Genomic DNA, 25,596 nt, shown 5'->3' on the forward strand with positions numbered 1-25,596 from the left:
AAACTGCCTTGGTATTACCCACCACCTTTTTTCAAAGAAATTAAACAAAATAAAAAAAATTTCGAAAAGCTTTACCTCGTTTGAAGATATATATTAATTGTAATAGGAAGTGTAAGTGAAAACAACAGTTCATGTGTGTGGTTAATCAGATGAGGACATTTAATAATGATATACTGATTTTGCTAAGCGTTATCATTGTTAATATACTTTGTCATTCAAATGATGGTACACAATGTCAATGTGCTAAGCAATAGTTAAAATGCACTTTATTTGAAGATGTATTGACTGTCCATACAATTAAAATACGATTTGTCTGTATAACTGGAGTAATAATGGTTATAACCTAGTAATGAACTGCATCACAGATTCTGTGCTAAATGTATGAGCAACAGGCAAGTATATTCACAATAATGTAGTGCTTTTTTATTAAAAAACAAACAAAACAAATAGAATATAAAACAAAACAAAAACAGTAAAAATCAACAGCATTTTCATGACTTTATAATTACAAACTTTGAATCAGAGTGGAAGAAGTTTCGACAAACTGTACACAACATCACAAAATGCCTGCCAGTCTGTCCATATACAATGCTTGCATCTTATTTTGTGATTGTCAAAAAATAGCTAAACGAATCACACAAAAACACACAAATACAAGATATACAAGCATTATATTTATGACCGCTATCACAAAAACAAAACCATTTTTTTTTATTATAAAAAAAAAAAAAAAAAAAAAAAGAAAATTAAAAAGGAGATTAAGAACATGATATTGGGTCAACAGCTTCTTTTGTTCTGTCATTTTCCAAAATATCATTTTACATTTTCATGTTGGTTTGTTTTTTTAGTGTTCAACACTTTGCAGCAAAAAACGAGGAACATTATATCTTTTTCTCCTCAAAAGTAATAACAATAATTATAATAATGTTAATATTAATTATTACAGTGACGGGTGCCAGGTTTGGGGTCATTGCGAGGCCCCCTTCAGCAAAGTCCATTTGACAACCCTCCCTCTCGCAGTCTGCTAAATTAATGTTTTTGGGTAACAAGATTTAAGATGATTTCCTTTGTTGCCAGAAATTGTTGCGATTATTAATCATTATGTCTGCCACTTTCTTGTCCACTTGTAAGGTTACATGTGACAGTTCTGGCCACACTCGCATAATAATCGTAAGAATGGTAGTAATAATAATAATAATACATATGGGGCTGAATCCTGTACAATACAATACACAAAATCCATTATCAAGATATTGCTTTTGGAGACATCTCTCACATTTCCCCATCTGTATATATACACATAGCTTGGCACTATACACGTTTCTTTACTTTGTCAGTTTTTTTTTCTGTGCATCTAAGGGCTGGAAATACTTATCTGTCATAGCTGATGCATTAAGGGCAAATCTCATAATTTTGTTTATAAACATTCTCCATGGCAACCTGAAAGGCCATTTAAAAAAATGAGAAAAGTAAAAAAAACACTAAAACCTCGAACCCTCCTCAAACCTTCCCACCCCCCACAAGCCACTCACAAAAAATATGACATCACATGATACATTAAGCTCTTATGATCATGATTTTAACTGTTTATTAACTGCTATCAAGCTCTTAGTTTTTTTCCTCTTTTGTATTTATATTGTCAGTATGGGCTCACACTCATACACGCACACACAAACACCATACACAATCGCACACACTACCATAAACAAAAGCGGTTAAGATCATGGCATTCTAAGGTGGTATATAAAGCCAGCGCACCTCCACTGATAGATTTATTTTTTTTATTTTTTTGGAGCTGGTGAATTAAATACTTTAAAAAAGGGGGCGGGGCTGGCAGCCACTCTAACCAATTACAATGCCCACAATAACAAAAGCGAAACATTCCAACCCATTCCCGAGCTCACAAATATGGATCCGATCCCCCCTCCCGTCACCCCCATCCCCATCGTGCTCCATTCCTAATATAATTACAGTATAAAAAAAAAGAAAAGAAAAAAAAAAAGAGGGTAATACACTTATTTGTTTTGCTTTTTCGTACAGCACTGATCAATACTGCGCGAGTGTTAGTGTATCTTTATCCATACATCTCCGGGAGCGAATGATGTCAGTGTTGTTAAAAAGTGCAGTTAGCAAACGTTCTCTCTCAGCTCAGCTCTCCTCTCAGTCTATGGGCAGTGTGTATGTGCACTACACAGAACCACCTTTGTCCTATTTGCGTATTTATCCTGGTCCTTTCTAGGGTGATCTCAAGTCTTTTCCACTATAGACCACAAGGGGGCGCTGGTCTCCAATTTTCCACTTGCAGCCGAATGTATTTGACCCTCAAAGGATAAATTTAGTACCACACGCTTCCTTTAGAAACTTCAACCTCCGTCAACAGACAGTCATAGGAGACTTTTGATTGACAAAGGTCAAAAGTTCAATCATAGTTTATTTACGACAGTTCAACTTGAATTTCAAGGCTTAGGCAAGTACATTTTCCTATGTCTGACACTTGTCATTCTTTTTAAACTCATCAAGGTGACAAATTTTTCGACAGCTGGAAAATTGCATGTCCTCAGTGCATGAGCCTAGGGATGGTCTCTCTTGTAGTTCCTTTAGAAAGTGAGACTGCTGGATTTAAATATGAACAGGAGAGACTTCGTGCCCTTGGTGTCGCCTCCCTCTTCCGTTCTCCCCTCTTTTTTGGTGTTGCCCAGCCATGCACCTCTATATTATATACCCTCTTCTTCTGCTGCTCTGCAATCGTGCTTGGCAGAAAATTATGTGCATTACTTCCTGCAAATAAATTCGCTCAGTCCAAGTGTCCGTCGTCGAAGGCGGCGACCAGAGCCTTCCTTGAGAAGATACGTCACATCTATCGCTGCAGGAGGGATGGAAAAAAGCAATTTATTTGAGTGACCATCTCTTTTAACTATATTATACCATAGCAGCTTTAAAAAAAAAACAAAAAAACAAAACAAAACAAAAAAAAATAGAAAAAAGCTAATTATCTGTGTCAATGCATAAGGAATACTGAAGGTGTTCTGTGAAGTCTGTATGGCCTGTTCCAACAGTTTTTAAAGCTGCACATAACCAGCAAAGACTGCACCCTTGTTTTAGCTAAATGATTTATAGACAGGTGAGTCAAATTGTAAATCCAATACATTTTTATAAAATTACTGATGAACTGATTACTTCATCGAAAAAGTAATCATAGAAAAAAAAAATAGCTTTCTCGCTCTACAAATTCAAAAGAACGTCTATATTTCCTCCTTGTTCATTGTTGTACAAAAGTCATACACTCAACTCCTCACATTTCTCCTTTACCAAGACTGGTAACACTTTACAATAAGGTTCCATTTGGTATCTTTAGTTAACATTAGTTAATATGAACTAACAACTTTATAGCATTTTATAATTTTAAGTAATGTTCATTTTAACATATAATAATTAGTGTGTGCTGTCAGTCGCTTAAAATTAGTAGATTAATCGCATACATTTTTTTAATCGCGATTAATCACAGATTTTGAAAGTGCAAAAATTTTACACTATACAGCTGAAGTCAGAAGTTTACATACACCTTAGCCAAATACATTTAAGCTCAGTTTTTCACAATTCCTGACATTTAATTGTAGAAAGCATTCCCTGTTTTTAGGTCAGTTAGGATCACTCCTTTATTTTAAGATTGTGAAATGTCAGAATAATAGCTTTTATTTCTTTCATCACATTCCCAGTGGGTCAGAAATGTACATACACTTTGTTAGTATTTGGTAGCATTGCCTTTAAATTGTTTAACTTGGGTCAAATGTTTTGGGTAGCCTTCCACAAGCTTCTCACAGTAAGTTGCTGAAATTTTGACCCAGTCCTCCAGACAGAACTGGTGTAACTGAGTCAGGTTTGTAGGCCTCCTTGTTCGCAAACGCTTTTTCAGTTCTGCCCACAAATGTTTTATCGGATTGAGGTCAGGGCTTTGTGATGGCCACTCCAATACCTTGACTTTGTTGTCCTTAAGCCATTTTGCCACAACTTTGGAGGTATGCTTGGGGTCATTGTCCATTTGGAAGACCCATTTGCGACCGAGCTTTAACTTCCTGGCTGATGTCTTGAGATGTTGCTTCAATATATCCACATAATTTTCATGATGCCATCTATTTTGTGAAGTGCACCAGTCCCTCCTGCAGCAAATCACCCCCACAACATGATGCTGTCACCCCCATGCTTCACGGTTGGGATGGTGTTCTTCGGCTTGCAAGCCTCACCCTTTTTCTTCCAAACATAACTATGGTCATTATGGCCAAACAGTTCAGTTTTTGTTTCATCAGACCAGAGGACATTTCTCCAGAAAGTAAGATCTGCACATGCAAATTGTAGTCTGGCTATTTATGGTGGTTTTGGAGCAGTGGCTTCTTCCTTGTTGAGTAGCCTTTCAGGTTATGTCGATATAGGACTTGTTTTACTGTGGATGTAGATAATTGTCTACCTGTTTCCTCCAGCATATTCACAAGGTCCTTTGCTGTTGTTCTGGGATTGATTTGCACTTTTTGCACCAAACTACGTTCATCTCTAGGAGACAGAATGCGTCTGCGGTATGATGGCTGTGGTCCCATGGTGTTTATACTTGCATACTTTTGTTTGTACAGATGAACGTGGTACCTTCAGGCATTTGGAAATTGCTCCCAAGGATGAACCAGACTTGTGGAGGTCCACAATTTTTTTTCTGAGATCTTGACTGATTTCTTTTGATTTTCCCATGATGTCAAGCAAAGAGGCACTGATTTTGAAGGTAGGCCTTAAAATACATCCACAGGTACACCTCCAATTCAGTACACCTCCTATCAGAAGCTAATTGGCTAATTGTGTAAAGGCTTGACACCATTTTATGGAATTTTCCAAGCTGCTTAAAGGCACAGTTAACTTAGTGTATGTAAACTTCTGACCCACTGGAATTGTGATATAGTCAATTAAAAGTGAAACAATCTGTCTGTAAACAGTTGTTGGGAAAATTACTCATGTCATGCACAAAGTAGATGTCCTAAATGACTTGCCAGAACTATAGTTATCTAATATGAAATCTGTGGAGTGCTTAAAAAATTTGTATTAATGACTTCAACCTAAGTGTATGTAAACTTCTGACTACAACTGTATATACTTCTTTTCCTGTCAAAATGCATTTATTTCCATCTTAGGAAAGAATATGTAACAATATGTAGCAATATAATGCTTTATTAGCATTTTCCAATCAAAGCCTTCTTCAGTATAAAGAGAGAAATTCACTAAAATAGCACAAATTCAAGTAACATTAAATGTTTCCCTTAGTATACAGTGCATCCGGAAAGTATTCACAGCGCTTCACTTTTTGCATATTTTGTTATGTTACAGCCTTATTCCAAAATGGATTAAATTCATTATTTTCCTCAAAATTCTACAAACAATACCCCATAATGACAACATGAAAGAAGTTTGTTTGAAATCTTTGCAAATTTATTAAAAATAAAAAACGAAAAAAATAAATAAATAAATAAAAATCACATGTACATAAGTATTCACAGCCTTTGCCTTGACACTCAAAATTGAGCTCATGTGCATCCTGTTTCCACTGATCATCCTTGAGATGTTTCTACAACTTGATTGGAGTCCACCTGTGGTAAATTCAGTTGATTGGACATGATCTGGAAAGGCACACACCTGTCTATATAAGGTCCCACAGTTAACAGTGCGTGTCAGAGCACAAACCAAGCCATGAAGTCCAAGGAATTGTCTGTAGACCTCCGAGACAGGATTATATCGAGGCACAGATCTGGGGAAGGGTACAGAAAAATCTCTGCAGCATTGAAGGTCCCAATGAGCACAGTGGCCTCCATCATCCGTAAATGGAAGAAGTTTGGAACCATCGGACTCTTCCTAGAGCTGGCCGCCCGGCCAAACTGAGCGATCGGGGGAGAAGGGCCTTAGTCAGGGAGGTGACCAAGAACCTGATGGTCACTCTGACAGAGCTCCAGCATTTCTCTGTGGAGAGAGGAGAACCTTCCAGAAGAACAACCATCTCTGCAGCACTCCACCAATCAGGCCTGTATGGTAGAGTGGCCAGACGGAAGCCACTCCTCAGTAAAAGGCACATGACAGCCCACCTGGAGTTTGCCAAAAGGCACCTGAAGGACTCTCAGACCATGAGAAACAAAGATTGAACTCTTTGGCCTGAATGGCAAGCGTCATATCTGGAGGAAACCAGGCACCAATCATCACCTGGCCAATACCATCCCTACAGTGAAGCATGGTGGTGGCAGCATCATGCTGTGGGGATGTTTTTCAGCAGCAGGAACTGGGAGACTAGACAGAATTGAGGGAAAGATGAATGCAGCAGTGTACAGAGACATCCTTGATGAAAACCTGCTCCAGAGCGCTCTGGACCTCAGACTGGGGCGAAGGTTCATCTTCCAACAGGACAACGACCCTGAGCACACAGCCAAGATAACAAAGGAGTGGCTATGGGACAACTCTGTGAATGTCCTTGAGTGGCCTAGCCAGAGCCCAGACTTGAACCCGATTGAACATCTCTGGAGAGATCTGAAAATGGCTGTGCACCGACGCTCCCCATCCAACCTGATGGAGCTTGAGAGGTCCTGCAAAGAAGAATGGGAGAAACTGCCCAAAAATAGGTGTGCCAAGCTTGTAGCATCATACTCAAAAAGACTTGAGGCTGTAATTGGTGCCAAAGGTGCTTCAAAAAAGTATTGAGCAAAGGCTGTGAATACTTCTGTACGTGATTTGTTTTCTTTTAGTTTTTTAAATTGTAATAAATTTGCAAAGATTTCAAACAAACTTCTTTCACGTTGTCATTATGGGGTATTGTTTGTAGAATTTTGAGGAAAATAATGAATTTAATCCATTTTGGAATGAGGCTGTAACATAACAAAATGTGGAAAAAGTGAAGCGCTGTGAATACTTTCCGGATGCACTGTAAATGGGAGTTTGACTAATTGAAAGAACTAATCTCCCCATAGGTTGCATGTTCATAGCAATGGGCATTAAATCTCTTAAAATGTCATCCTCCACAATTTTAGAAACACGTAAGTGGGAGTTTGAATTATTGAAAAATCTAATTTCCCCAAAGGTTGCATATTCATTGCAATGGGCATTAAATCTCTTAAACCGGCATCCTCCACAATATTATGTAGACTGGTAGACTGTGGCTATTCTCTTTGCTACAGCAATCGTGAAGCCGCATTCATGGTTCACGTCAGGGCGTTAGCGGAAGCCTCAGGGTGCTTTCACACTGGCAGTTTAGTTCAAAACACAGCACGGTTCACATGAAAAATTGGTAATGTGAAAGCTGTCATGCGGACCGGGGAGCGCACTGCGGTACCAAACCCGAGACTACCTGTAGGAGGTGGTCTGAGTTCGGTTGCAACGGAACTGTAGCGCGATTCGCGTGAATGTGAAAGCAACTCGGACTCGGGGTGCGCACTCGTTCAGGAAGTAAAGTAACCTGCGCATGCGTTTTAGCCGATGACGACATCTATCTATCTATACACCTTATAAATACTATATATAAATACTATTATAGGGTATAATAGGAGATGACAGTGGCGATAACTTCACCTTGGACACGAGCATAAGCGTGCAGTGTAAACAAAGATGCAAATGAATTCCTTGCAATCAGCTGTCTCCTCAAAAAACGCAGTTTGCGAGCAGCAGCAAGCCAACTTCCCCTGGACATCTGATGAGTTACACCATGAAGCGCACATATACGCAGTTGTCATTCAATCTGCTGTGCATAATGGCACCAAAATAACAAAAAACCAAAAAGTATGATGAGTTGCGTTGTGTTCTCCATGCGCGTTTGTGATGACATAAGATGAACGCAAATGGACCAGGGTTCGATAGAATCAAGTGAGTGTGAAACCAGACAAAAGCTGCGGGGGGCACCAGGAACAGTCACACTCGGAATCGAACCACAGCAAACGTGCCCAGTTTGAAAGTCCCTTTAAGCTCCGCTTTCAACTCCACATGAAAAGCGCTTCAGGGCTCGACAATAAGGACTGCCCGATGGCCCGGGGCCAGTGTGAGAGAGGTTCGGGCCAGTTGCAAGAACTGTCACTTGCCCGATCGGGCCAGTGCTGCATTTATAACGTCACTGTTAGCAGACAACGAGCGAGAGAGCACAAAAAATACACAGAGTAAACAAAGTCTTCTAACCGAGCACTCGGAGACAAGAGAGCGTATTATATTTAGCTTTCAAAGACATGCAAGTGCATAATATACTGGAAGCGGTGAGGAACAGTCTCGTGAGCGCACGAGCGTCCTAACACCGAGCGCGCTCTCATAGAACTGTCCTCTCGTGAGGCACTTTGGTTGCTTTTCCCACATGTAAAGACTCACTGTAGTGTCAGCCAATAGCATTGGAGTGTGGGCTGTGAAGGAGCATATCATTGGTTTGAGCCACTGAACTAATACCCATTTCCTCATTCAATTCATGAATGAGTGAGGATCAGTGTCTTATTATGACAGATTGACAGAGGAGGCATTTCGCTCGTTTAGTTCAATAGTCCCATTTAACAAGGAGAGAAAGGAGCTGGATTAATTAAGAGTAAAAGTGACTAACGACATTACAATGTATATTCCTTGATGGTTATGCACAGCAGTTCACAAAATGATATGCTTTGTTGTCATTTACAGGGAAAACACTTATGATATTTAAACACTGATAAAGTCTCTTGGTAGAAATGCTCGTTTGAATAAAGTATAATTAGACTTGTTTCCACCTCTGTGCTTTATCAATGGTTTAATGACTCAAAACACATGAAAGATGTTGATTTGCTGCCACCTAAATGTGATTTACAAAAGTGGTTTTCTTAATGAATCAGTAAACAAATCTGAATGAATCTTACACAGTTTTGATTTATTTTGGATTTTGTTTAGTCACAAAATAATTCCCATAGTTCCATTTATGTTATTCCATAGTTTTGAAGACTTTACTATTATTCTAAAATGTGAAAAAAAAAACAAAAAAAACAATTATAATAAAGAATGAATAAGTGAGGGGGCCTGGGTAGCTCAGTGGTAAAATACGCTGGCTACCACCCCTGGAGTTCGCTAGTTCAAATCCCAGGGCGTGCTGATTGACTCCAGCCAGGTCTCCTAAGCAACCAAATTGGCCCGGTTGCTAGGGAGGGTAGAGTCACATGGGGTAAACTCCTCGTGGTGGCTATAATGTGGTTCGTTCTCAGTGGGGCGCGTGGTGAGTTGAGTCAGTAGCGAATCACTACGCGACCACGAGGACTTCAAAGCATATTGGGAATTGGGCATTCCAAATAAAAAAATAAAAAAGAATGAGTGTTTCAAAACTTTTGACCAGTAGTGTATATATAAAAGATAAAATAGCTTTGGACACAATATTTTTAAGCCATGATGTATCAGCTATTTTTCATTTTTGTTTTGGGGCCAGTGAAAATTTTGGCAGGCAAGTAAAAGTCTGGGCCAGTAGAAAAAATCCTTAGGGTTGAGCCCTGCGCTTGCAGACAAAAACGTCTCATTCTGCATTTTGGTGAAAGTTAAGACTTGACGTGCTTCTGTGGTAATTAAAATGCATCTTACATACTCTATAGATGTATTCAATAACTCACAAGATGATATCTGACGAAACTGCATATGAACGCACAAAACCCAACTGTCGCCAGTGGCGACTAGATTTTTAAAGTCATAGTAAATTATTTTTTGTCGCATTTGCAACCATTTTAGTCGCAGTATGGAGCCCTGCATAGGCTGAAAAATAGGATAGCATGGAAGCTGATGTGTGTGCATGTTGTGTGCATCAGTGTAATGATTCCAGGTGGACACATCACAAAAGTTCCGCCCTTCAAACCAGTGATTATGCTGGTTTATGATGTATTAACGGTAAATGCGCTAAATCGCAATTGAGAAAAATGAACGCGTTAAATTTATTAAATTAATCGCATGCGTTAATGTGTTAATTCTGACAGCTCTAGCATTAACTAGAGTTAACTAATGGAACCTTATTGTAAAGTGTTACCCAAAGACTTATTAGGGAGCATACACCCTTCAGCTGTAAAAAAAAGTAAAGATTACAGTAATTGATTACTTTGTAATCAGACAACATGCAACACGTGTCACAGAAAACTCAATTGTCCTCTTCCTCTTTCATTCTCTCCCTCTTACCGTTCTTGCTGGGTGCTCGGTGCAACAGATCTAGCAGAATTTTGTTCAGTCGCTCTCTTTGCGCTTCCCTCCTGCCCAGGATGGATGGATGAAGAGGTGAAGATGAAAGGGAGGAAGAGGATGGGGCGTGCAACACGTCTCGTCCTCCTGTTTTCTCCCGAGAGCCCTCCTCCAGCTCCCTCCTCTCCTCACCTTCCTCTTCTTCTTCCACATCTTCCTCATCCCCACCCGACTTTCTTTCCTGTGATGTGGATAGCAAGGGAATGGGGGTGCTGGAGTCCCCCTGTGTGGTGTCCATGTCTCCCTCCACTCCCCTCTCTCCATCCTCTTCCCCGTCTTTTGAGAAGGTGACGGACAGCCGGTCACATGATGCACTGGGGGAGGGGTCTTCATCGCAGGTCGATGCACCTTTAGGCCGTTCGCTCTTCCAGGCAGAGCGACCGCCGTTCCGCTTGTAGTTGTCCGGCACATAGTGAGGCTGGAGAGAGAGAGAGAGAGTGAGAGACCTCTTTCGTGTAATTATTTTAGATTCAAACAGTTAAGAATTATGTAGATATGTCAACAATGGAAAGAAGCCACAAAATCAGATTTACAGACATTCCATAATACTGCTTCCATCTAAAACAGTAATACACCAATACAATTTTTCTTTTACTTTTATTTTTTTTTATGTTTTATGAGTGAATCTAACAAAGCAATGTATGGATAACATTGTACTCACCTCAAAATCAAAAGCAAAAACTGTATTTTGCCTAAAGAAAGTTAAGCCTATTTTAAGACCATTAAGATTTGTTTCAATGACACTGTTTCCATTACGATGAACCACGTTTCCCCCAAGTTTCTCATTATTGTAATGAGGGAAAAAATATTATTACAGAAATGCAAATCATTATGTTGTCCAGACACAATGTTTTTCTTCTTTTTTTTTTTTTTTTTTTTTTAAGTAACACCAGCACAAATAAATGTTTAAATATACAAATATTACCATGATGCATACTTAAAATTGTAACAAATCATATTTTTTTCGCATTTCAAGACCAAGATTTTTTTGTGCTTAATTGTAATGACAATAATGTCACCCTGCAAAATCTTAAATTTTCATACTGCCTTCATGAAATATATAATTTCTTTCTTTTTTTTTCTTTTTTTCTTTTTTTTCTTTTTGGGAGAAATATGCCCAAGACATTTATTGACAGTTTTTATGGAGTCATCCTTATACAAATTATGTTTTTTTTAAGCACAGAACCACAAGATCTCCCCTCCACTACTCACTGAGAAGTCCCTCTTGGGCGCGAGTCTCTTAGGGAAGTGGTTGAATGCATAGGGTTTGGTGCACACTGGGTACCGGTTGCGGTGGATCTTGTAGAAGAGGTGTGCAGATTTATCCAAGCGGTAGTCACAGATGTAAACATCCTGTTCTTTGACCCCCTTCGGTCGACCTGAATCCAGTAGACACAGCAGGCATTAGCATGCAAAGTATATGGGGTTTTTCCAATACCATTTCATAGATCTTGTTACCATTGATTTGTTTTGTGTGTAACTGTGTAAATGTCTCACCCTTGCAGTACGTGTACAGGTCCAGTACACAGCAGGTCCCCACCACCGCCTCCAGTGGTATGATCTCATAAAGAGGCACTCTGAAAAGCTCGTTATGATAGAAGCGGCGGGAAGGCGAGTGATGCGTCTCATGAGGACGGAAGTAGTGATGCCCAAAGGCAAACCTCTCACCCCTACAGAGAAAGAGTGAGTCAAGATGCAAATCAAAGGCCCATGTAAATTGGTGTCTTTGTTAGTGGTTGACCGATATATCACCTAGGCTGATACATTTTCCGATATTTGGTATTTTTAAGTTATTGCCATCAGCAGATCATTTCCTGTTTGGCTGAATAGTTTCTTTGGTGGTTTTCACACTGGGCACATTTTCTGCGGTCCGAATCCAATCAAGTTTTTTCCCACTGCTCCCCTTACAGTATGATTCTATTGAACCCTGAGGATTTTCCGTCATCAACTTCATCACAAACGTGCATATGATGGATAAGACAACGCGAGTCGCTATATTTGTGTTTTTTTTTATTAATTTGGTGACATTATGCACACCAGAGTGAATTACACTTTTTTGTATCCCACTATGTTCCCCTGCCACTCATGGTGCACATGTGGGTTTGTTTTTGTGCAACTAATAATGTCATCATGCTTAAATTGGCAAAAAAGCATACGCAAGACACAAGCTGCCTGCACACAGTTCGTTTTGTTGTTACGTGACATCGTTATACCACAATAATAGACCAGTGTGCAACAAAGTCTTATTTAAACGGTCCTGCAATCAGAGCTGTGACAGACGCTCTGTTGTTATTTCCTTCTTCCTAATGTATTACAATTTCTTTGTGCAAACAAATTACTAAAATGGGATGTCTAAACCAGGAGAAACGGCTATCTAAAACACACAAAACATTTTAAAATAATTATTTAAACAAAGTTTAAGTTTTGTGTGAAATTTTGAGTAAATGTAATGCTAAATAAAAGTAATTTTTTTGGCAATTTAGACTACTATATTAAATTGTGTGATTTATCAGAATTTTATCGGCCTTGGGCCACCCTGCTCTCTGGATATAGTCATCGGCCATTAAAAACCACATATCGGTTGACCACTAGTCTTTGTCATATATCTTGAACAAGCATCTACATGAATTAGACAGGTAGGACATTTTCCTAGATCAACATTACTATTAATCAATTCCTCCCCTAACCCTAACCTACCCCTAAAATCAGAGAGAAATTATAGGGTGATAAGAAAAGATGTTGTTCAAGACCTTTATCCCACCTTTAAGCCTAACCTTGACCCTAAAATCTTTGGTTGGTTGATAGGAAAGTTGTTCCGGGACCAATAAGGATGTTGAATCAGGAACATGTCATACTTGACTAAATCACGTTAAGCAAACAAGAACTGCCAGTCCACTCTGATGAACAGTTTTATCATGCAATTCACTACCTTGATGTCAATGCTTGTTTTGTTTTTTTTGCTGTCTTTAAACTGAGTGTAGATTATAAATAAATATCAGAACTGTTAATTTTGTATATTTGTGAGAGTGGCGAATCTTACTTTTCATTTTTCCAGAGTTTCTCGATACGGAAGATGTCCAGTTTGTCTCTATTAATGTGAGACAAAAGACGGTATGACTGACGCACCGGCTGGCCTTCTGGTGTTCGTCTGCTGTCCCTCATTAGATACACGCAGTCACCTAAAACAGCCAAACACAAACAAAAATAAGCTTAAAGGTGCACTCTGTAAGGTGTTGTTCATGTCGTCTTGGACACTGATCCCTAGTTGCATGCATTCAGCATCATTTGAATGCAATAGTTTTCACTTAAAGATGCCATTGTTGAAATTCCCTATTCACAGTCAGCCATGATAAATGTAATCCATGAGTCAAAGTGTCTAATAACAGAGTGGTTACTGAGATTAAGCGAAGTAGTATTCGGCTGGTCATGTGATTCTGTCACCACCCATGAGGGTTTTCCCCTCTCCGTGTAGAAAAAAACTGCTTTTATTAGGTTACTGGTATTAGTGGAGTCTTCATCTTATGTGAATGGTCATAATAATAATAATAATAATAATTTTTATTTATATAGCGGCTTTCAAGACCTCAAGGTCATGATTTTATACATGTTTCAAAATTACAAATAATTTCTTTAGGAGTAAAACTTTTTTATTGAGAGAGAAATTTTTTTTTGTTTTAAATCACTGGGTGCACCTTTTAAGTGAACATTAAATCAAAACGGACCATATTTACTTTCTTAATAAATGTGACTGGTCTAACTGTGCACATGTCATGCCAAAGAAAAAATAAAATATTTCAAGTTATGCAAGTAAAATAGGTTGCGACAGCGTTTCACCTTGACTTAAAATATTCTTCAATGAATGCTCCCAAAAGCACACACATACCCTGATGTAATAGCAAGTCATCACGGATCAGGCAGATATAGTAGATGGATCCTGATTGGGCATAGCTGGGCTGCGGCACCATTGGGACCTCCTATTGGAGCATGATAGAAAATGCATAAGAGACTTTCAAAAGTTTCAAACTCAGAGAATGACGTGCTCAAGAGTTGAGATCTTAATCCTGGTGTGACCTTTAAATGTTGAGATATGGGACCATGTGGACATTTTAAACACAGTCAGAGAGGAAGAATGGATTGTAAGGTCCATATACAGTAGATATAGATTGAAAGGTCACATACCTTGTCCACTGGGCGAGGTTCACACTGCTCACACAGATAATGTTCCACCTCTGCTTCTAAACGCATGCAGTCACAGTGTTGCCACACCTGACAGATAGACACAGAGAGAGAGGATGAGTTACTGAAATTTATTTGTCCCAAGAACTACATTAAACAAAGTAGGCCACTCACCATGCACTTCTCGCACTGAATCATGAGCCCCTCATCCTTATACATGCCACAGATGCAGCGGATAACATCGTCATCTTTATCATGGCTGCCTCCTCCTTCATGGTGGTTGGCGTGGTCTCTCTCCAGCGAATCAGAGCTGTCTGCTTCACTGGCTGTCTCGCCAACAATCTCATCAATTTGGACAGCAGCCTCGTGACGAGCACCGTAATACGCCTTCCGCAATCGGCAAACGTCACGACCTGTAGCCGACTTGCGCCCATAATATTTCTGTTGAGAATAAGGTGGAATTAACAGAATGACCAAATAAAAGTAAGGCTAGGGCTGTCACGATTATGAAATTTGGCTGACAATTAATTGTCAAACAGAAAAATTGCGATTATAATTTGGCAAGGGAATATCCTATAGCTTTCCTATGAAGCCAAGTGCATTCAATCCAAACTTCCTATCAAAAGTTCAGTTTCAGGCTGCAGATGATGTTTGACTTCACATGAAAAAAAAAAAAATATTTTAAATATCAAAATATTTCCAACATTTTCAAAGATTTCCTTTGAGGCAAACAATTCCAAATAAATAAAATGTCTTTTTTTGGTCCCTACATTTACACTGCTGTTTTTGGGCCTAAATTCTTTATTACTCTTTATTCAAAATTTGTAATTTTAAGGCTTTCCAATTAAAGCCACCATTTCTCATGAAGGAAGACCTTTGAGATTCCGTGTGTATTTGAATTTTTTTTAATTCATTATATCATCTACTCAATAATAGAGTAATCAGCGTCTCATCCTCTGTGTCACTGCATGTCATGAACATTACATGGGTGTAAGAACCCACAATGACAAAGAACATTTGCCATTATGCGATCACTTAATTAAAGTGAAAACGGAGCGCTTTGCGTTCACCATCAAAATCCTTGCTTATATTTTCATGGGAGTTTGTCGCAAACCTCCGAAGACGTCGCATGCATCTCAGCTCTTCATCTTCATGTGCTCTTCAGTAGCTGCTCTGGGTGAGACGGTCGGAGTTCAGTTGAATTAAACACTCTTTCCAGGCATTTATATATATATATATATATATATATATATATATATATATATATATATATATATATATATTTGTGTACAATTCCTTTATTTGGACAATAAAATGTGACTGGAATTTGAAGTACACATTACTCAATTATTGTGCACTACAAATTTCAATCAAATCACTGCAATCAGACAATTATTTAATAATCGCTACAGGCCTCATAACATAATAACAAAAGAACTCCCTGAGAAGTGTGACTGACCTCAGCATTGTGAAACACTTTGAGCATATCTGCATCAAAGGCCTCGACGGTTTTGTAGTGTCCAGTGAGGATCTGCTTCTCTATTGTACTGAGGTCTAGTGGATCCGTGACCTTCTCATAGTACTGCATGTTCCTGAGACAAATAAAGCACTTTACTTTAAAAACATTCAAGCATTACTGTAAAGGATGAAAATGTATCTCTGTAACACACTGTGATTATAAATGCAGCAGTCCGTAAGTACTGTACCATAGTATTTGAATGCCATTAGAACTATACTTGCGGGTCTCTGAAATTTATAATAGCATCGAGGACTCTGCAGACGTGAGTGTGCCAAATATTGTACTCACCTCTTCCTAGAAGGCAGGTTAAGCAGTGGAGCAGCAAGAGTCTGACCAGATGAATCTTTAAAGAAAAGAAAGCAATTGATTATTTAAAAGAGAACAGGTCATCAAGCAGTGTTATTGTGTCTGTGTGTGTTTACGTTAGCTATATTTTGGAGACATATTTGTCACCAGAAGACAACTAAATATAACAAAATCTCCCTTTGGGGATGCACTCATTAGAAAAAAAGATTTATTTTCATTCTAAAAATGCAAAAACGTTCTCTTATAGGGGCAGAGTTTGGGATTATGTATTGTAATAATAATTAACTTCATATAATTACAGATAGCTTAGTACATGTGTGTGTGGGTGTGTGTGTGTACGCAAGAGAGTCCCAAGACAACCTGACACTGAGACAATAAAACAAAAAAGCACAAAGATTAAATTCAGAAATGTCAAGAGAGATTAAAAACGTCTTTGATGAAACCAAAATCAAAAGGTTTTGTAGATTTGCATACCTCAGTAATTACATTTTGCTTTTAAATTTAATAACAAAATAATTTAAAATGAGATTGTGAGCATTAGCTAATTACTTCCACAACTGCTCATAGTCAAGTCAGCCAAGCTGTCGTATGACAAACAAGTGGGGTACAGTGCACGACTCCGTATGTCATTCAATACTATAAAACAGACAGTTCCGGTCCTGCATGCTGACTGGCCAATAGTGTTCCGGCCATGCTAAAATATACGATATAGTAACAGCTATAACATGAAAATGATTTTGCTTTATGAGAGCAGCTAATCTGCGATTTTAAGCCACTGTCATCATTTTGGCCAACAGCTGAAGAGGCAGTTTTTAAGGAATTTTTGGCTAAGCGTAGCCATTATTCAGGTCTGTGTAATTTCATTTGATTTGTTCAAAGTTATGCAGTGTGAGCGTGCTTGTGTGAACGAAGGGTCTATGCTTACCCTTGTAGCTCATGATCATATCACAGATCTCTTTGAAGATGTGTGCCAGGCGTGCAGTGCGAGTAACTTCTGTGTTCTCCTCGGCTGCTGCAAGTCTGCGTGTGCGGACTGAGCGTGACGTCTGTAGCGCTGAAAACTGTGTCAGAAACACATCTGGAAAAAAAACAACATTCAATGCTCATCTCAGTTTACCAATAGTATAAAGAATCGAAGTGGAGAAATGACAAATTTGTGTTCATATTACTAGTCAAAGCAAAAAATGTTTGCATTGCATGCCCACACTCACCTGATTTGATGTTGCCATCATCACGGATGACTCCTCCCCAGCGAGTGTAAAGAGAGAGGCCGCTATTCTCCCTCTCTCGCTCTCTCTCTCCCTCTCTCTTCAGAAGTTCCTGTTTCTCCCTCATTTTCTCCCAGTTCCGAAGCAGGAACACTCGATGTTTCAACACAAAGTTTCTGAATTAAGCAAATAATAAGATCAGTGGAAAATGCAAGGAGTTTTAATAATATCTTGACTGGCTGTGTTATTTACATAAAGAAGTCAGAACAGTCTGTTTAATTCTAAGGGTCAAACAGAGGGTAAAAAATAGTCATGCAAAACTAAATTATGATTATTTTTTATTTGCAAGAAACCTTGAATAACATTGTAAGTGGACTTTTAGGAACAACTTAAATACTAGAAAAGTGTAAAAATCAGTCACCCGAAAATAAAGAGTGTATGATGAATCCTACCTCTCTCTGTTAGACATGGGTTTCATTAAAAGGTGCTGGTAAAACTTGCTGCTGTCACTGGACTCTTCCTCCTTAGAAGGTCAAACATGAAAAATTTAATTACATCTGAATAGTTTTTTTTTTTTCAAATAACAGCCATTGAGTACTATTGCACAAACACTCTCATACCCTTTTTTTAAGTGAGTGTTTGGACTTGCGTTTCTCCTTCAGTCTCCCCAGCCTCCGGGCTCCACCCCCTGATCCGCTCCCTTTCCCAGGCAGCCCATTGATTCGCTGGCTCTTGCCACCAATGATGCCCCGGCAACCCTCCGAGCCACACTTGCAGACTTGCTGCATAGAAACAAGGATGGAGAATCACTATTATTCGGCAGGAAAAAAAAAAAAAAAGTATGACCAATGTCAAACACCAGTGAGGTACAATGTCGCTGTTGGCATTTTTTGCCTTCATCTTTTTATTCGTTTTGTATCAAGGCAGAAGAATAAAGGCGGATTAATAATAGATAAATAAAACACTTATTTTTTCATAAAATGTTTTATAACTATAAATATTGTAATGAGCTATTTTTTATATTAATGTAAAATTATAGTATCACGGCTAAACAATGTAATTGTAAATATTGATGGCATCTTGCCACCTGTCTCCACATTTGATGAGTTCATGTTACTTCATATTTTTTTTGCCAAATAGGTATAGTATAAATAACATCACATAAATAATTAAAATGGGAGGGCTACAAATGAACATTCAAAATCCACAAAACACTCTACCAATAACCCGCCTGGGCAGTTTTATTTTCTGTTTATCTAAAGTTGATGTTTCAGAGAACTGTTGCAGAAGATAAAATTAAAGTATATGGTCTATGACCCATTTGTATACACTGCAGAGTTGTCTATTTTCCGAACATAAGCTATACATGTTTCTGTAGTCTATTTTCACCTACTACACCGACTCGTCCAATCACAGCTTTCCATGAGGCTGTTTTCCTATTTATGTCTGTATAAACACTCAAAGAAACTTTATTTGTCAGGAGGAAAATCAGCAACAGCGAGTATATTCATCTCCATGTTGTATTTGACTACATAAAAGCTAAGTGTCATTTTACTGATTGTGAATAAATTCAGCTCTGATTGGTCAATGAAAAGCGGCAGCCGCAGAAAGATAAAATATTTGTATCTAGTGCGGTGTGTGCTGCAAGTCGTCGTGCACAACAAAGCGGCAGGATTCTCGTGAACGAGCTGGGAAAGTGGCGCTGCTTCGACTGCCTCCACCGTTTTGCCACCTGCCGCCTCTCTCTCATTGAAAATGAATAGGGAAAGCGCGGTGACCACGTCCCAAGTAAAACCACCTTAATTGTTACTTTGGTAATAAAGTGTTCACTAAGAAAATACATTGAAACCCAGATTGTCGAATTGTGAAAAATTTTAATCAAAACTGTCCCCATTTATTTTTTTTTATAAATGTCTTTAGTTCTGTTGTGGCTGATTCAGTGCACTTTATCTTAAAGGAAAAAAAAGTTAATTTTCATAATCTTTCATCAAAGTGTTATAATTTTCTTCACCTCTAAAATGTGGGTGTTGGAAAATAATATTAACTAATAATAAGGGGTAGTTCACCCAAAAAACTTAAATTCTATCATCATTTACTTACCCTCATGTCATCCCAGATGTGTGACTTTCTTTCTTCTGCAAAACACAAAGATTTTTAGAAGAATATTTCAGCTCTGTAGGTCCATACAATGCAAGTGAATGGTGGCCAGAACTTTGAATCTTCAAAAATCACATAAAGGCAGAATAAAAGTAAGCCATATGACTCCAGTGGTTAAATCCATGTCTTCTGAAGTGATTTGATAGGTGTAGGTGAGAAACAGATCAATATTTAAGTTCTTTTTTTTATTTTTATTTTTTATCTCCACCTTTGACCAGTCCCAACCAGTAGGTGGCGATATGCACAAAGAATGCTAATTGCCAAAAAAACAAAAAAAACAAAAGAAGAATGCATAAGTGAAAGTGGAGATTTATGGTAACTTTTTATGGACAAATATTGATCTGTTTCTCTCCCACACCTATCATATCACTACTGAATATATGAATTTAAGTCATATGGAGTCATATGGATTACTTTTTCGCTAACTTGTGTGATTTTTGGATATTCTAAGTTCTGGTCACAATTCACTTGCATTGTATGGACCTACTGAGCTGAGATATTTTTCTAAAAATCTTAGTTTGTGTTCGGCAGAAGAAAGAAAGTCATACACATCTGAGATGGCATGAGAGTGAGTAAATGATGAGAGAATTTTCATTTTTGGGTGAACAACCCCTTTAAAGGACACATATTATTGAATTTAAACAAGCGTTTTGAGCTCCATCTAAGAGGATCTCTTGACAAAATGTTCTTAACAAAACAATACTTCAACAAGCTTCTTTTATCTTCTGCCAAAATTAAGTTGCTATGATGGATTGTATAAGGGCTAATGTTCAGCACCACTGAGTTGGACAAATGATGTACTCAACATGTACAGTTGAAGTCAGAATTTACATACACCTTAGTCAAATAGATTTAAACTCAGTTTTTCACAATTCCTGACATTTAATCGTAGAAAACATTCCCTGTCTTAGGTCAGCTAGGTTCACTACTTATTTTAAGAATGTGAAATGTCAGAATAATAGTAGAGAGAATGATTTATTTCATCACATTCCCAGTGGGTCAGAAGTTTACATACACTTTGTTAGTATTTGGTATCATTGCCTTTAAATTGTTTAACTTGGGTCAAATGTTTTGGGTAGCCTTCCACAAGCTTCTCACAATAAGTTGCTGGAATTTTGGCCCATTCCTCCAGACAGAACTGGTGTAATGGAGTCAGGTTTGTTAGCCTCCTTGCTCGCACACGCTTTTCCAGTTCTCCCCACAAATTTTCTATCGGATTAAGACATTTTGCCACAACTTTGGAGGTATGCTTGGGGTCATTGTCCATTTGGTAGACCCATTTGCAACCGAGCTTTAACTTCCTGACTGATGTCTTGAGATGTTGCTTCAATATATCCACGTAATTTCCCTTCCTCATGATGCCATCTATTTTGTCAAGTGCACCAGTCCCTCCTGCAGCAAAGCACCCCCACAACATGATGTTGCCACCCACAAGCTTCACGGTTGGGATGGTGTTCTTCAGCTTGCAAGCCTCACCCTTTTTCCTCCAAACATAATGATGGTCATTATGGCCAAACAGTTACATTTTTGTTTCATTAGACCAGAAGACATTTCTCCAAAAAGTAAGATCTTTGTCTCTGGCTTTTTTATGGCGGTTTTGGAGCAGTGGCTTCTTCCTTGCTGAGTAGCCTTCAGGTGATGTCGATATAGGACTCGTTTTACTGTGGATATAGATACTTGTCTACCTGTTTCTTCCAGCATCTTCACAAGGTCCTTTGCGGTTGTTCTGGGATTGATCTACACTTTTCGCACCAAACTACGTTCATCTCTATGAGACAGAATGCATCTCATTCCTGAGCGGAATGATGGCTGCGTGGTCCAATGGTGTTTATACTTGCATACTTTTGTTTGTACAGATGAACGTGGTACCTTCAGGCAATTGGAAATTGCTCCCAAGGATGAACCAGACTTGTGGAGGTCCACATTTATTTATTTTTTCCTGAGGTGTTGGCTAATTTCTTTTGATTTTCCCATGATGTCAAGCAAAGAGGCACTGAGTTTGAAGGTAGGCCTTAAAATACATCCACAGGTACACCTCCAAATCAGTACACCTCCTATCAGAAGCTAATTGGCTAATTGTCTAAAGGCTTGACATCATTTTCTGGAATTTTCCAAGCTGCTTAAAGGCACAGTTAACTTTGTGTATAACTGAGTATATGTGTATTTCTGGAATTGTGATTTAGTCAATTAAAAGTGAAACAATCTGTCTGTAAACTACTGTAGTCCTAAATGACTTACCAAAACTATAGGTTGCTAATATTAAATCTGTGGAATGGTTAAAAAAATGAGTTTTAATGACTTCAACCTAAGTTTATGTAAAATTCTGACTTCAACTGTAAAAGCATCTGCTACAAAACACAGGTGTGTGTGCATATGCATGTACATGCTCCAGACAGGTATGTTCCTGACATGCAGGATGTGGGTGACTACAACACCAATGTTTCCCCACAGGATTTTGTAAGACTGTGGTGGGAGGACCTCAGACCCTCTAGGGTCCATGGTCCCCTGGAAGAAAAGTTTGTAAATTTTAAAGTTAAATGCATCAATCTGGTGCAATTTGAGAGCAAAATTAAGAGGCTAGATCTATGAAGAATTTGTCCTCTTGTAAACAATTTTGTGCTCTATTAGTAATTAAAAATAAACACATTGGTTGTATAGATATGAATGGTGATGACACTCCAAAAAAGTCATAAAGCATAAACAAGACGAAGTTTAACGCAGTTCACAAATGGTCAAAACACAAAATCGACTAGAGCATACATTTGAGCCAGGGCTCAACATTAAGCACTGTCATGTGTTTGTCCTCCGGACAAGTAAATTGGTCATTCACTTGTCCGAGTAAAACGTTACTTGTCCGCAGAGAAAAAAGGACATTTAAGTTACATGCTCAAGTAACATGTCAACGTTTATGCTGTATATGTTTCTAAAATTATGACCGATGCCTAACCTAATAGTGTACCAATGCAATCAACTCAATCCTCTGTGACAGAAACTGTACTGTAGGGGAGGAGGCTATTGTCATATGATGATTATTTTATGTTACATTTGGTAGTCAAATAAAGAAAAGCCTCCATCGCCATCATTAACAGCAGGGATGCTCATAGTTCAATGGAATGAGTTTTACTTTTTCATCATGTTATTGCAAAAAGATCTACCATGTACAATAAAAGCTATACATTATCACAATACCCATATTTCAGTAGTCGGTAGTGAAATTTGATGATTCTCAATACCAGCTTCAAAATCAAAACCACAAAAATAATAACACTAACTAATATGTTAATTATGGTGAATGGTTTCAAGTTCTTAAGTAATTATTCAAGACTAGTAAACAGTCAGTAATAAAATAACAATAAAAAACAGCAATAATAGAAATAGATAAATAATAGAAAAAAAATACAAATTAAGAAAATTCAGTGCTTTTTTTAACAGCTTTAAAAGTTTTTAACAGCAGTAGGCTATCAAGTATTCATGTAAACATTCAGAATGAAATGCAACATAAAACTACAACTGCTCTTTACTGTGTGATTATAATACATTAATACTTGTTTGATTATTATAATGACACACTAGAAAGCAGCAGGTCTATTAGCTTACATTTATACTTACAAGTCCGACAGTTTGATACACATCTGCTTTTTTCTCTGCTGTTTACATTCACTTTAGACATCACTCATTGTGTTTACATGAATACCTCACCAAGACGGGCATTTTGGCAGAATTTTGAAATGTATTTGACCGTTCAGGTGTGCATTAGCATGAGCACTTTCGGGTCACACACGCATGTTCAGTACACACACATAAATCACCTGTCAATCAAACAGGGCGCAGCTGTTACTAGATCGCAAGCGAATTATAAAATGATGTGATCTTGATTACTTTCAACAGCAGAATAAGAATATGAACTTTCTAATAAGTGACACAGGCCTGAGAGATGTTTTGCCGAAGCAAGCAACGGTGCAAAACACAACGTTAGAGATCTTTTATGTTATTATGAGAAGTGTGCCTAGACTGTGGCGGGTAATTAATGGGAAACACTAAACACTGCCAACGTACCTGTTCTTCTGTGTTGAAGGAGTGGAAGTTGTAGTCATATGTCAGCTCGGTTCCACTGTTGATGTCTTTCAGAGCAAACAGACCAATACGGTACACTCCATTCACTGACCTGAGAGAGAGAGAGAGATTCCTGATTTAAACTCAACATTCAACCTGAGTTTAATTTCTAAAACCAACTTATAAAACAGACCGTTCCAGCTCTAAAGTCTGATCAGATAAGCCATGGTCAAAGCTGCAGAATAGCCAATCCATGCATTCAATTTATATTAATGTGGCAAGTTGCTTGACAACAGTTAACATTAGGCTAATAAACTATTTTACCTGGCTGAAGATATTTTTAGAGAGATTATGATTATAAATGTTAATACATTTAATTATTGCTAAGGTAAGCATTTCTGTTATAACTAATTCTTAGGGTTAGGGGTTTGTTCAACTCTCTAATCCCAGTATTAGGTGTAAGAGGTTGTTCAGATCAAACGCATTCTTGATACAGCACAATGAATAGAACACGCGTTTTAAAAAGTTGAAGTTCTTTTTGACTTGATACAGCATCTTAGAAATGCAGTGCTCCTGCGCAAGACATGGAAAAAAACAGCAAGCTGTGGCGCAACGATTAAATATGTCAGTCAAGTGCATGTTTACATAAAAAACAATTATATAATTAGAGGTAGACCGATATATTGGTACCGATTGTTGCTTTTTGCCACTATTAGTTATCTGCAAAAAACAATGTTTTTTTTCTCTTTGTTACTCTGTGGCTGCCGCTTGAGGATTCTACAGTTAAAACGCTTAGTTATGCAATAACAGCAGCCTCTCGAGAATTGAAATACATCCACACACACACAAAAAAAAAAACAATCACTGACACCTATTGGGGATTTGCTGTATCTAAATCTTTCCTCAATTACATTTTGCATGCATATTTTTATCCTCAATTCAATGCATTGTTTGTTATTTTGATTAGATAATCAAGTATTTTAAATTGAAGCAAGGGCATGCAAAAAATAATAAATGGTGGCAGCGGTTAAGGCTCTGGGTTACTGACCAGAAGGTCGGGGGTTCAAGCCCCAGCACCGCCAAGATGCCACTGTTGGGCCCTTGAGCAAGGCCCTTGACCCTATCTGCTCCAGGAGTGCTGTATCATGGCTGACCCTGCACTCTGACCCCAGCTTAGCTGGGATATGTGAAAACAAATAAATTTCACTGTATATATGCAAAAATGTATGTATAATGTGTGACCAAAATAAAAAGGCTTCTTCAACCTGTCTCCAACTTCATTGTGAGTAAAGGTGGTACTCCAAGCTTGAATTGCTCAGATGGAAGGAATATATCTTTTTACAGTCCGGGGACATGATTAATTGTTTAATAAATAAATAATTAATCGCACTGAATTAACATGTTAAATTGACAGCCCTAATATATATATATATATATATATATATATATATATATATATATATATATATATATACACACACACACACACACACACACACACACACACACACAGTTGTGCTCAAAAGTTTGCATACCCTGGCAGAAATTGTGAAGTTTTGGCATTGATTTTGAAAATATGACTGATCATGCAAAAAAACTGTCTTCTATTTAAGGATAGTGATCATATGAAGCCATTTGTCATCACATAGTTGTTTGGCTCCTTTTTAAATCATAATGATAACAGAAATCACCCAAATGGCCATGAGCAAAAAAGTTTACATACCCTTGAATGTTTGGCCTTGTTACAGACACACAAGGTGACACACACAAGTTTAAATGGCAATTAAAGGTTAATTTCCCACACCTCTGGCTTTTTAAATTGCAGTTAGGGTCTGTGTATAAATAGTCAATGAGTTTGTTAGCTCTCACATGGATGCACTGAGCAGGCTAGATACTGAGCCATGGGGAGCAGAAAAGAACTGTCAAAAGACCTGCGTAACAAGGTAATGGAACTTTATA

The 25,596-nt window shown here is 38.1% G+C and overlaps 1 protein-coding gene across 1 annotated transcript in view; it reads right to left on the bottom strand.

Annotated features, from left to right (window-relative positions):
* Positions 1-136: 136 nt before the first annotated feature.
* The window catches only part of ash1l (ash1 (absent, small, or homeotic)-like (Drosophila)), a 57,045-nt gene continuing 31,585 nt past the window's right edge, over positions 137-25,596 (bottom strand). The window contains exons 13-27 of the mRNA XM_051671731.1: positions 23,641-23,749; positions 18,048-18,209; positions 17,880-17,950; positions 17,431-17,603; positions 17,145-17,297; positions 16,202-16,256; positions 15,854-15,986; positions 14,569-14,835; positions 14,398-14,484; positions 14,102-14,192; positions 13,259-13,397; positions 11,716-11,888; positions 11,431-11,597; positions 10,159-10,636; positions 137-2,863 (exon numbers count right to left, since the gene is read on the bottom strand). Coding sequence (XP_051527691.1) covers positions 2,772-2,863; positions 10,159-10,636; positions 11,431-11,597; positions 11,716-11,888; positions 13,259-13,397; positions 14,102-14,192; positions 14,398-14,484; positions 14,569-14,835; positions 15,854-15,986; positions 16,202-16,256; positions 17,145-17,297; positions 17,431-17,603; positions 17,880-17,950; positions 18,048-18,209; positions 23,641-23,749 — 2,350 coding nt within the window. The 3' untranslated portion in view covers positions 137-2,771. The remainder of the gene's footprint in view (positions 2,864-10,158; positions 10,637-11,430; positions 11,598-11,715; positions 11,889-13,258; positions 13,398-14,101; positions 14,193-14,397; positions 14,485-14,568; positions 14,836-15,853; positions 15,987-16,201; positions 16,257-17,144; positions 17,298-17,430; positions 17,604-17,879; positions 17,951-18,047; positions 18,210-23,640; positions 23,750-25,596) is intronic.

This window comes from Myxocyprinus asiaticus, chromosome 34, assembly GCF_019703515.2.
Source record: "Myxocyprinus asiaticus isolate MX2 ecotype Aquarium Trade chromosome 34, UBuf_Myxa_2, whole genome shotgun sequence".
Lineage (NCBI taxonomy): Eukaryota > Metazoa > Chordata > Actinopteri > Cypriniformes > Catostomidae > Myxocyprinus > Myxocyprinus asiaticus.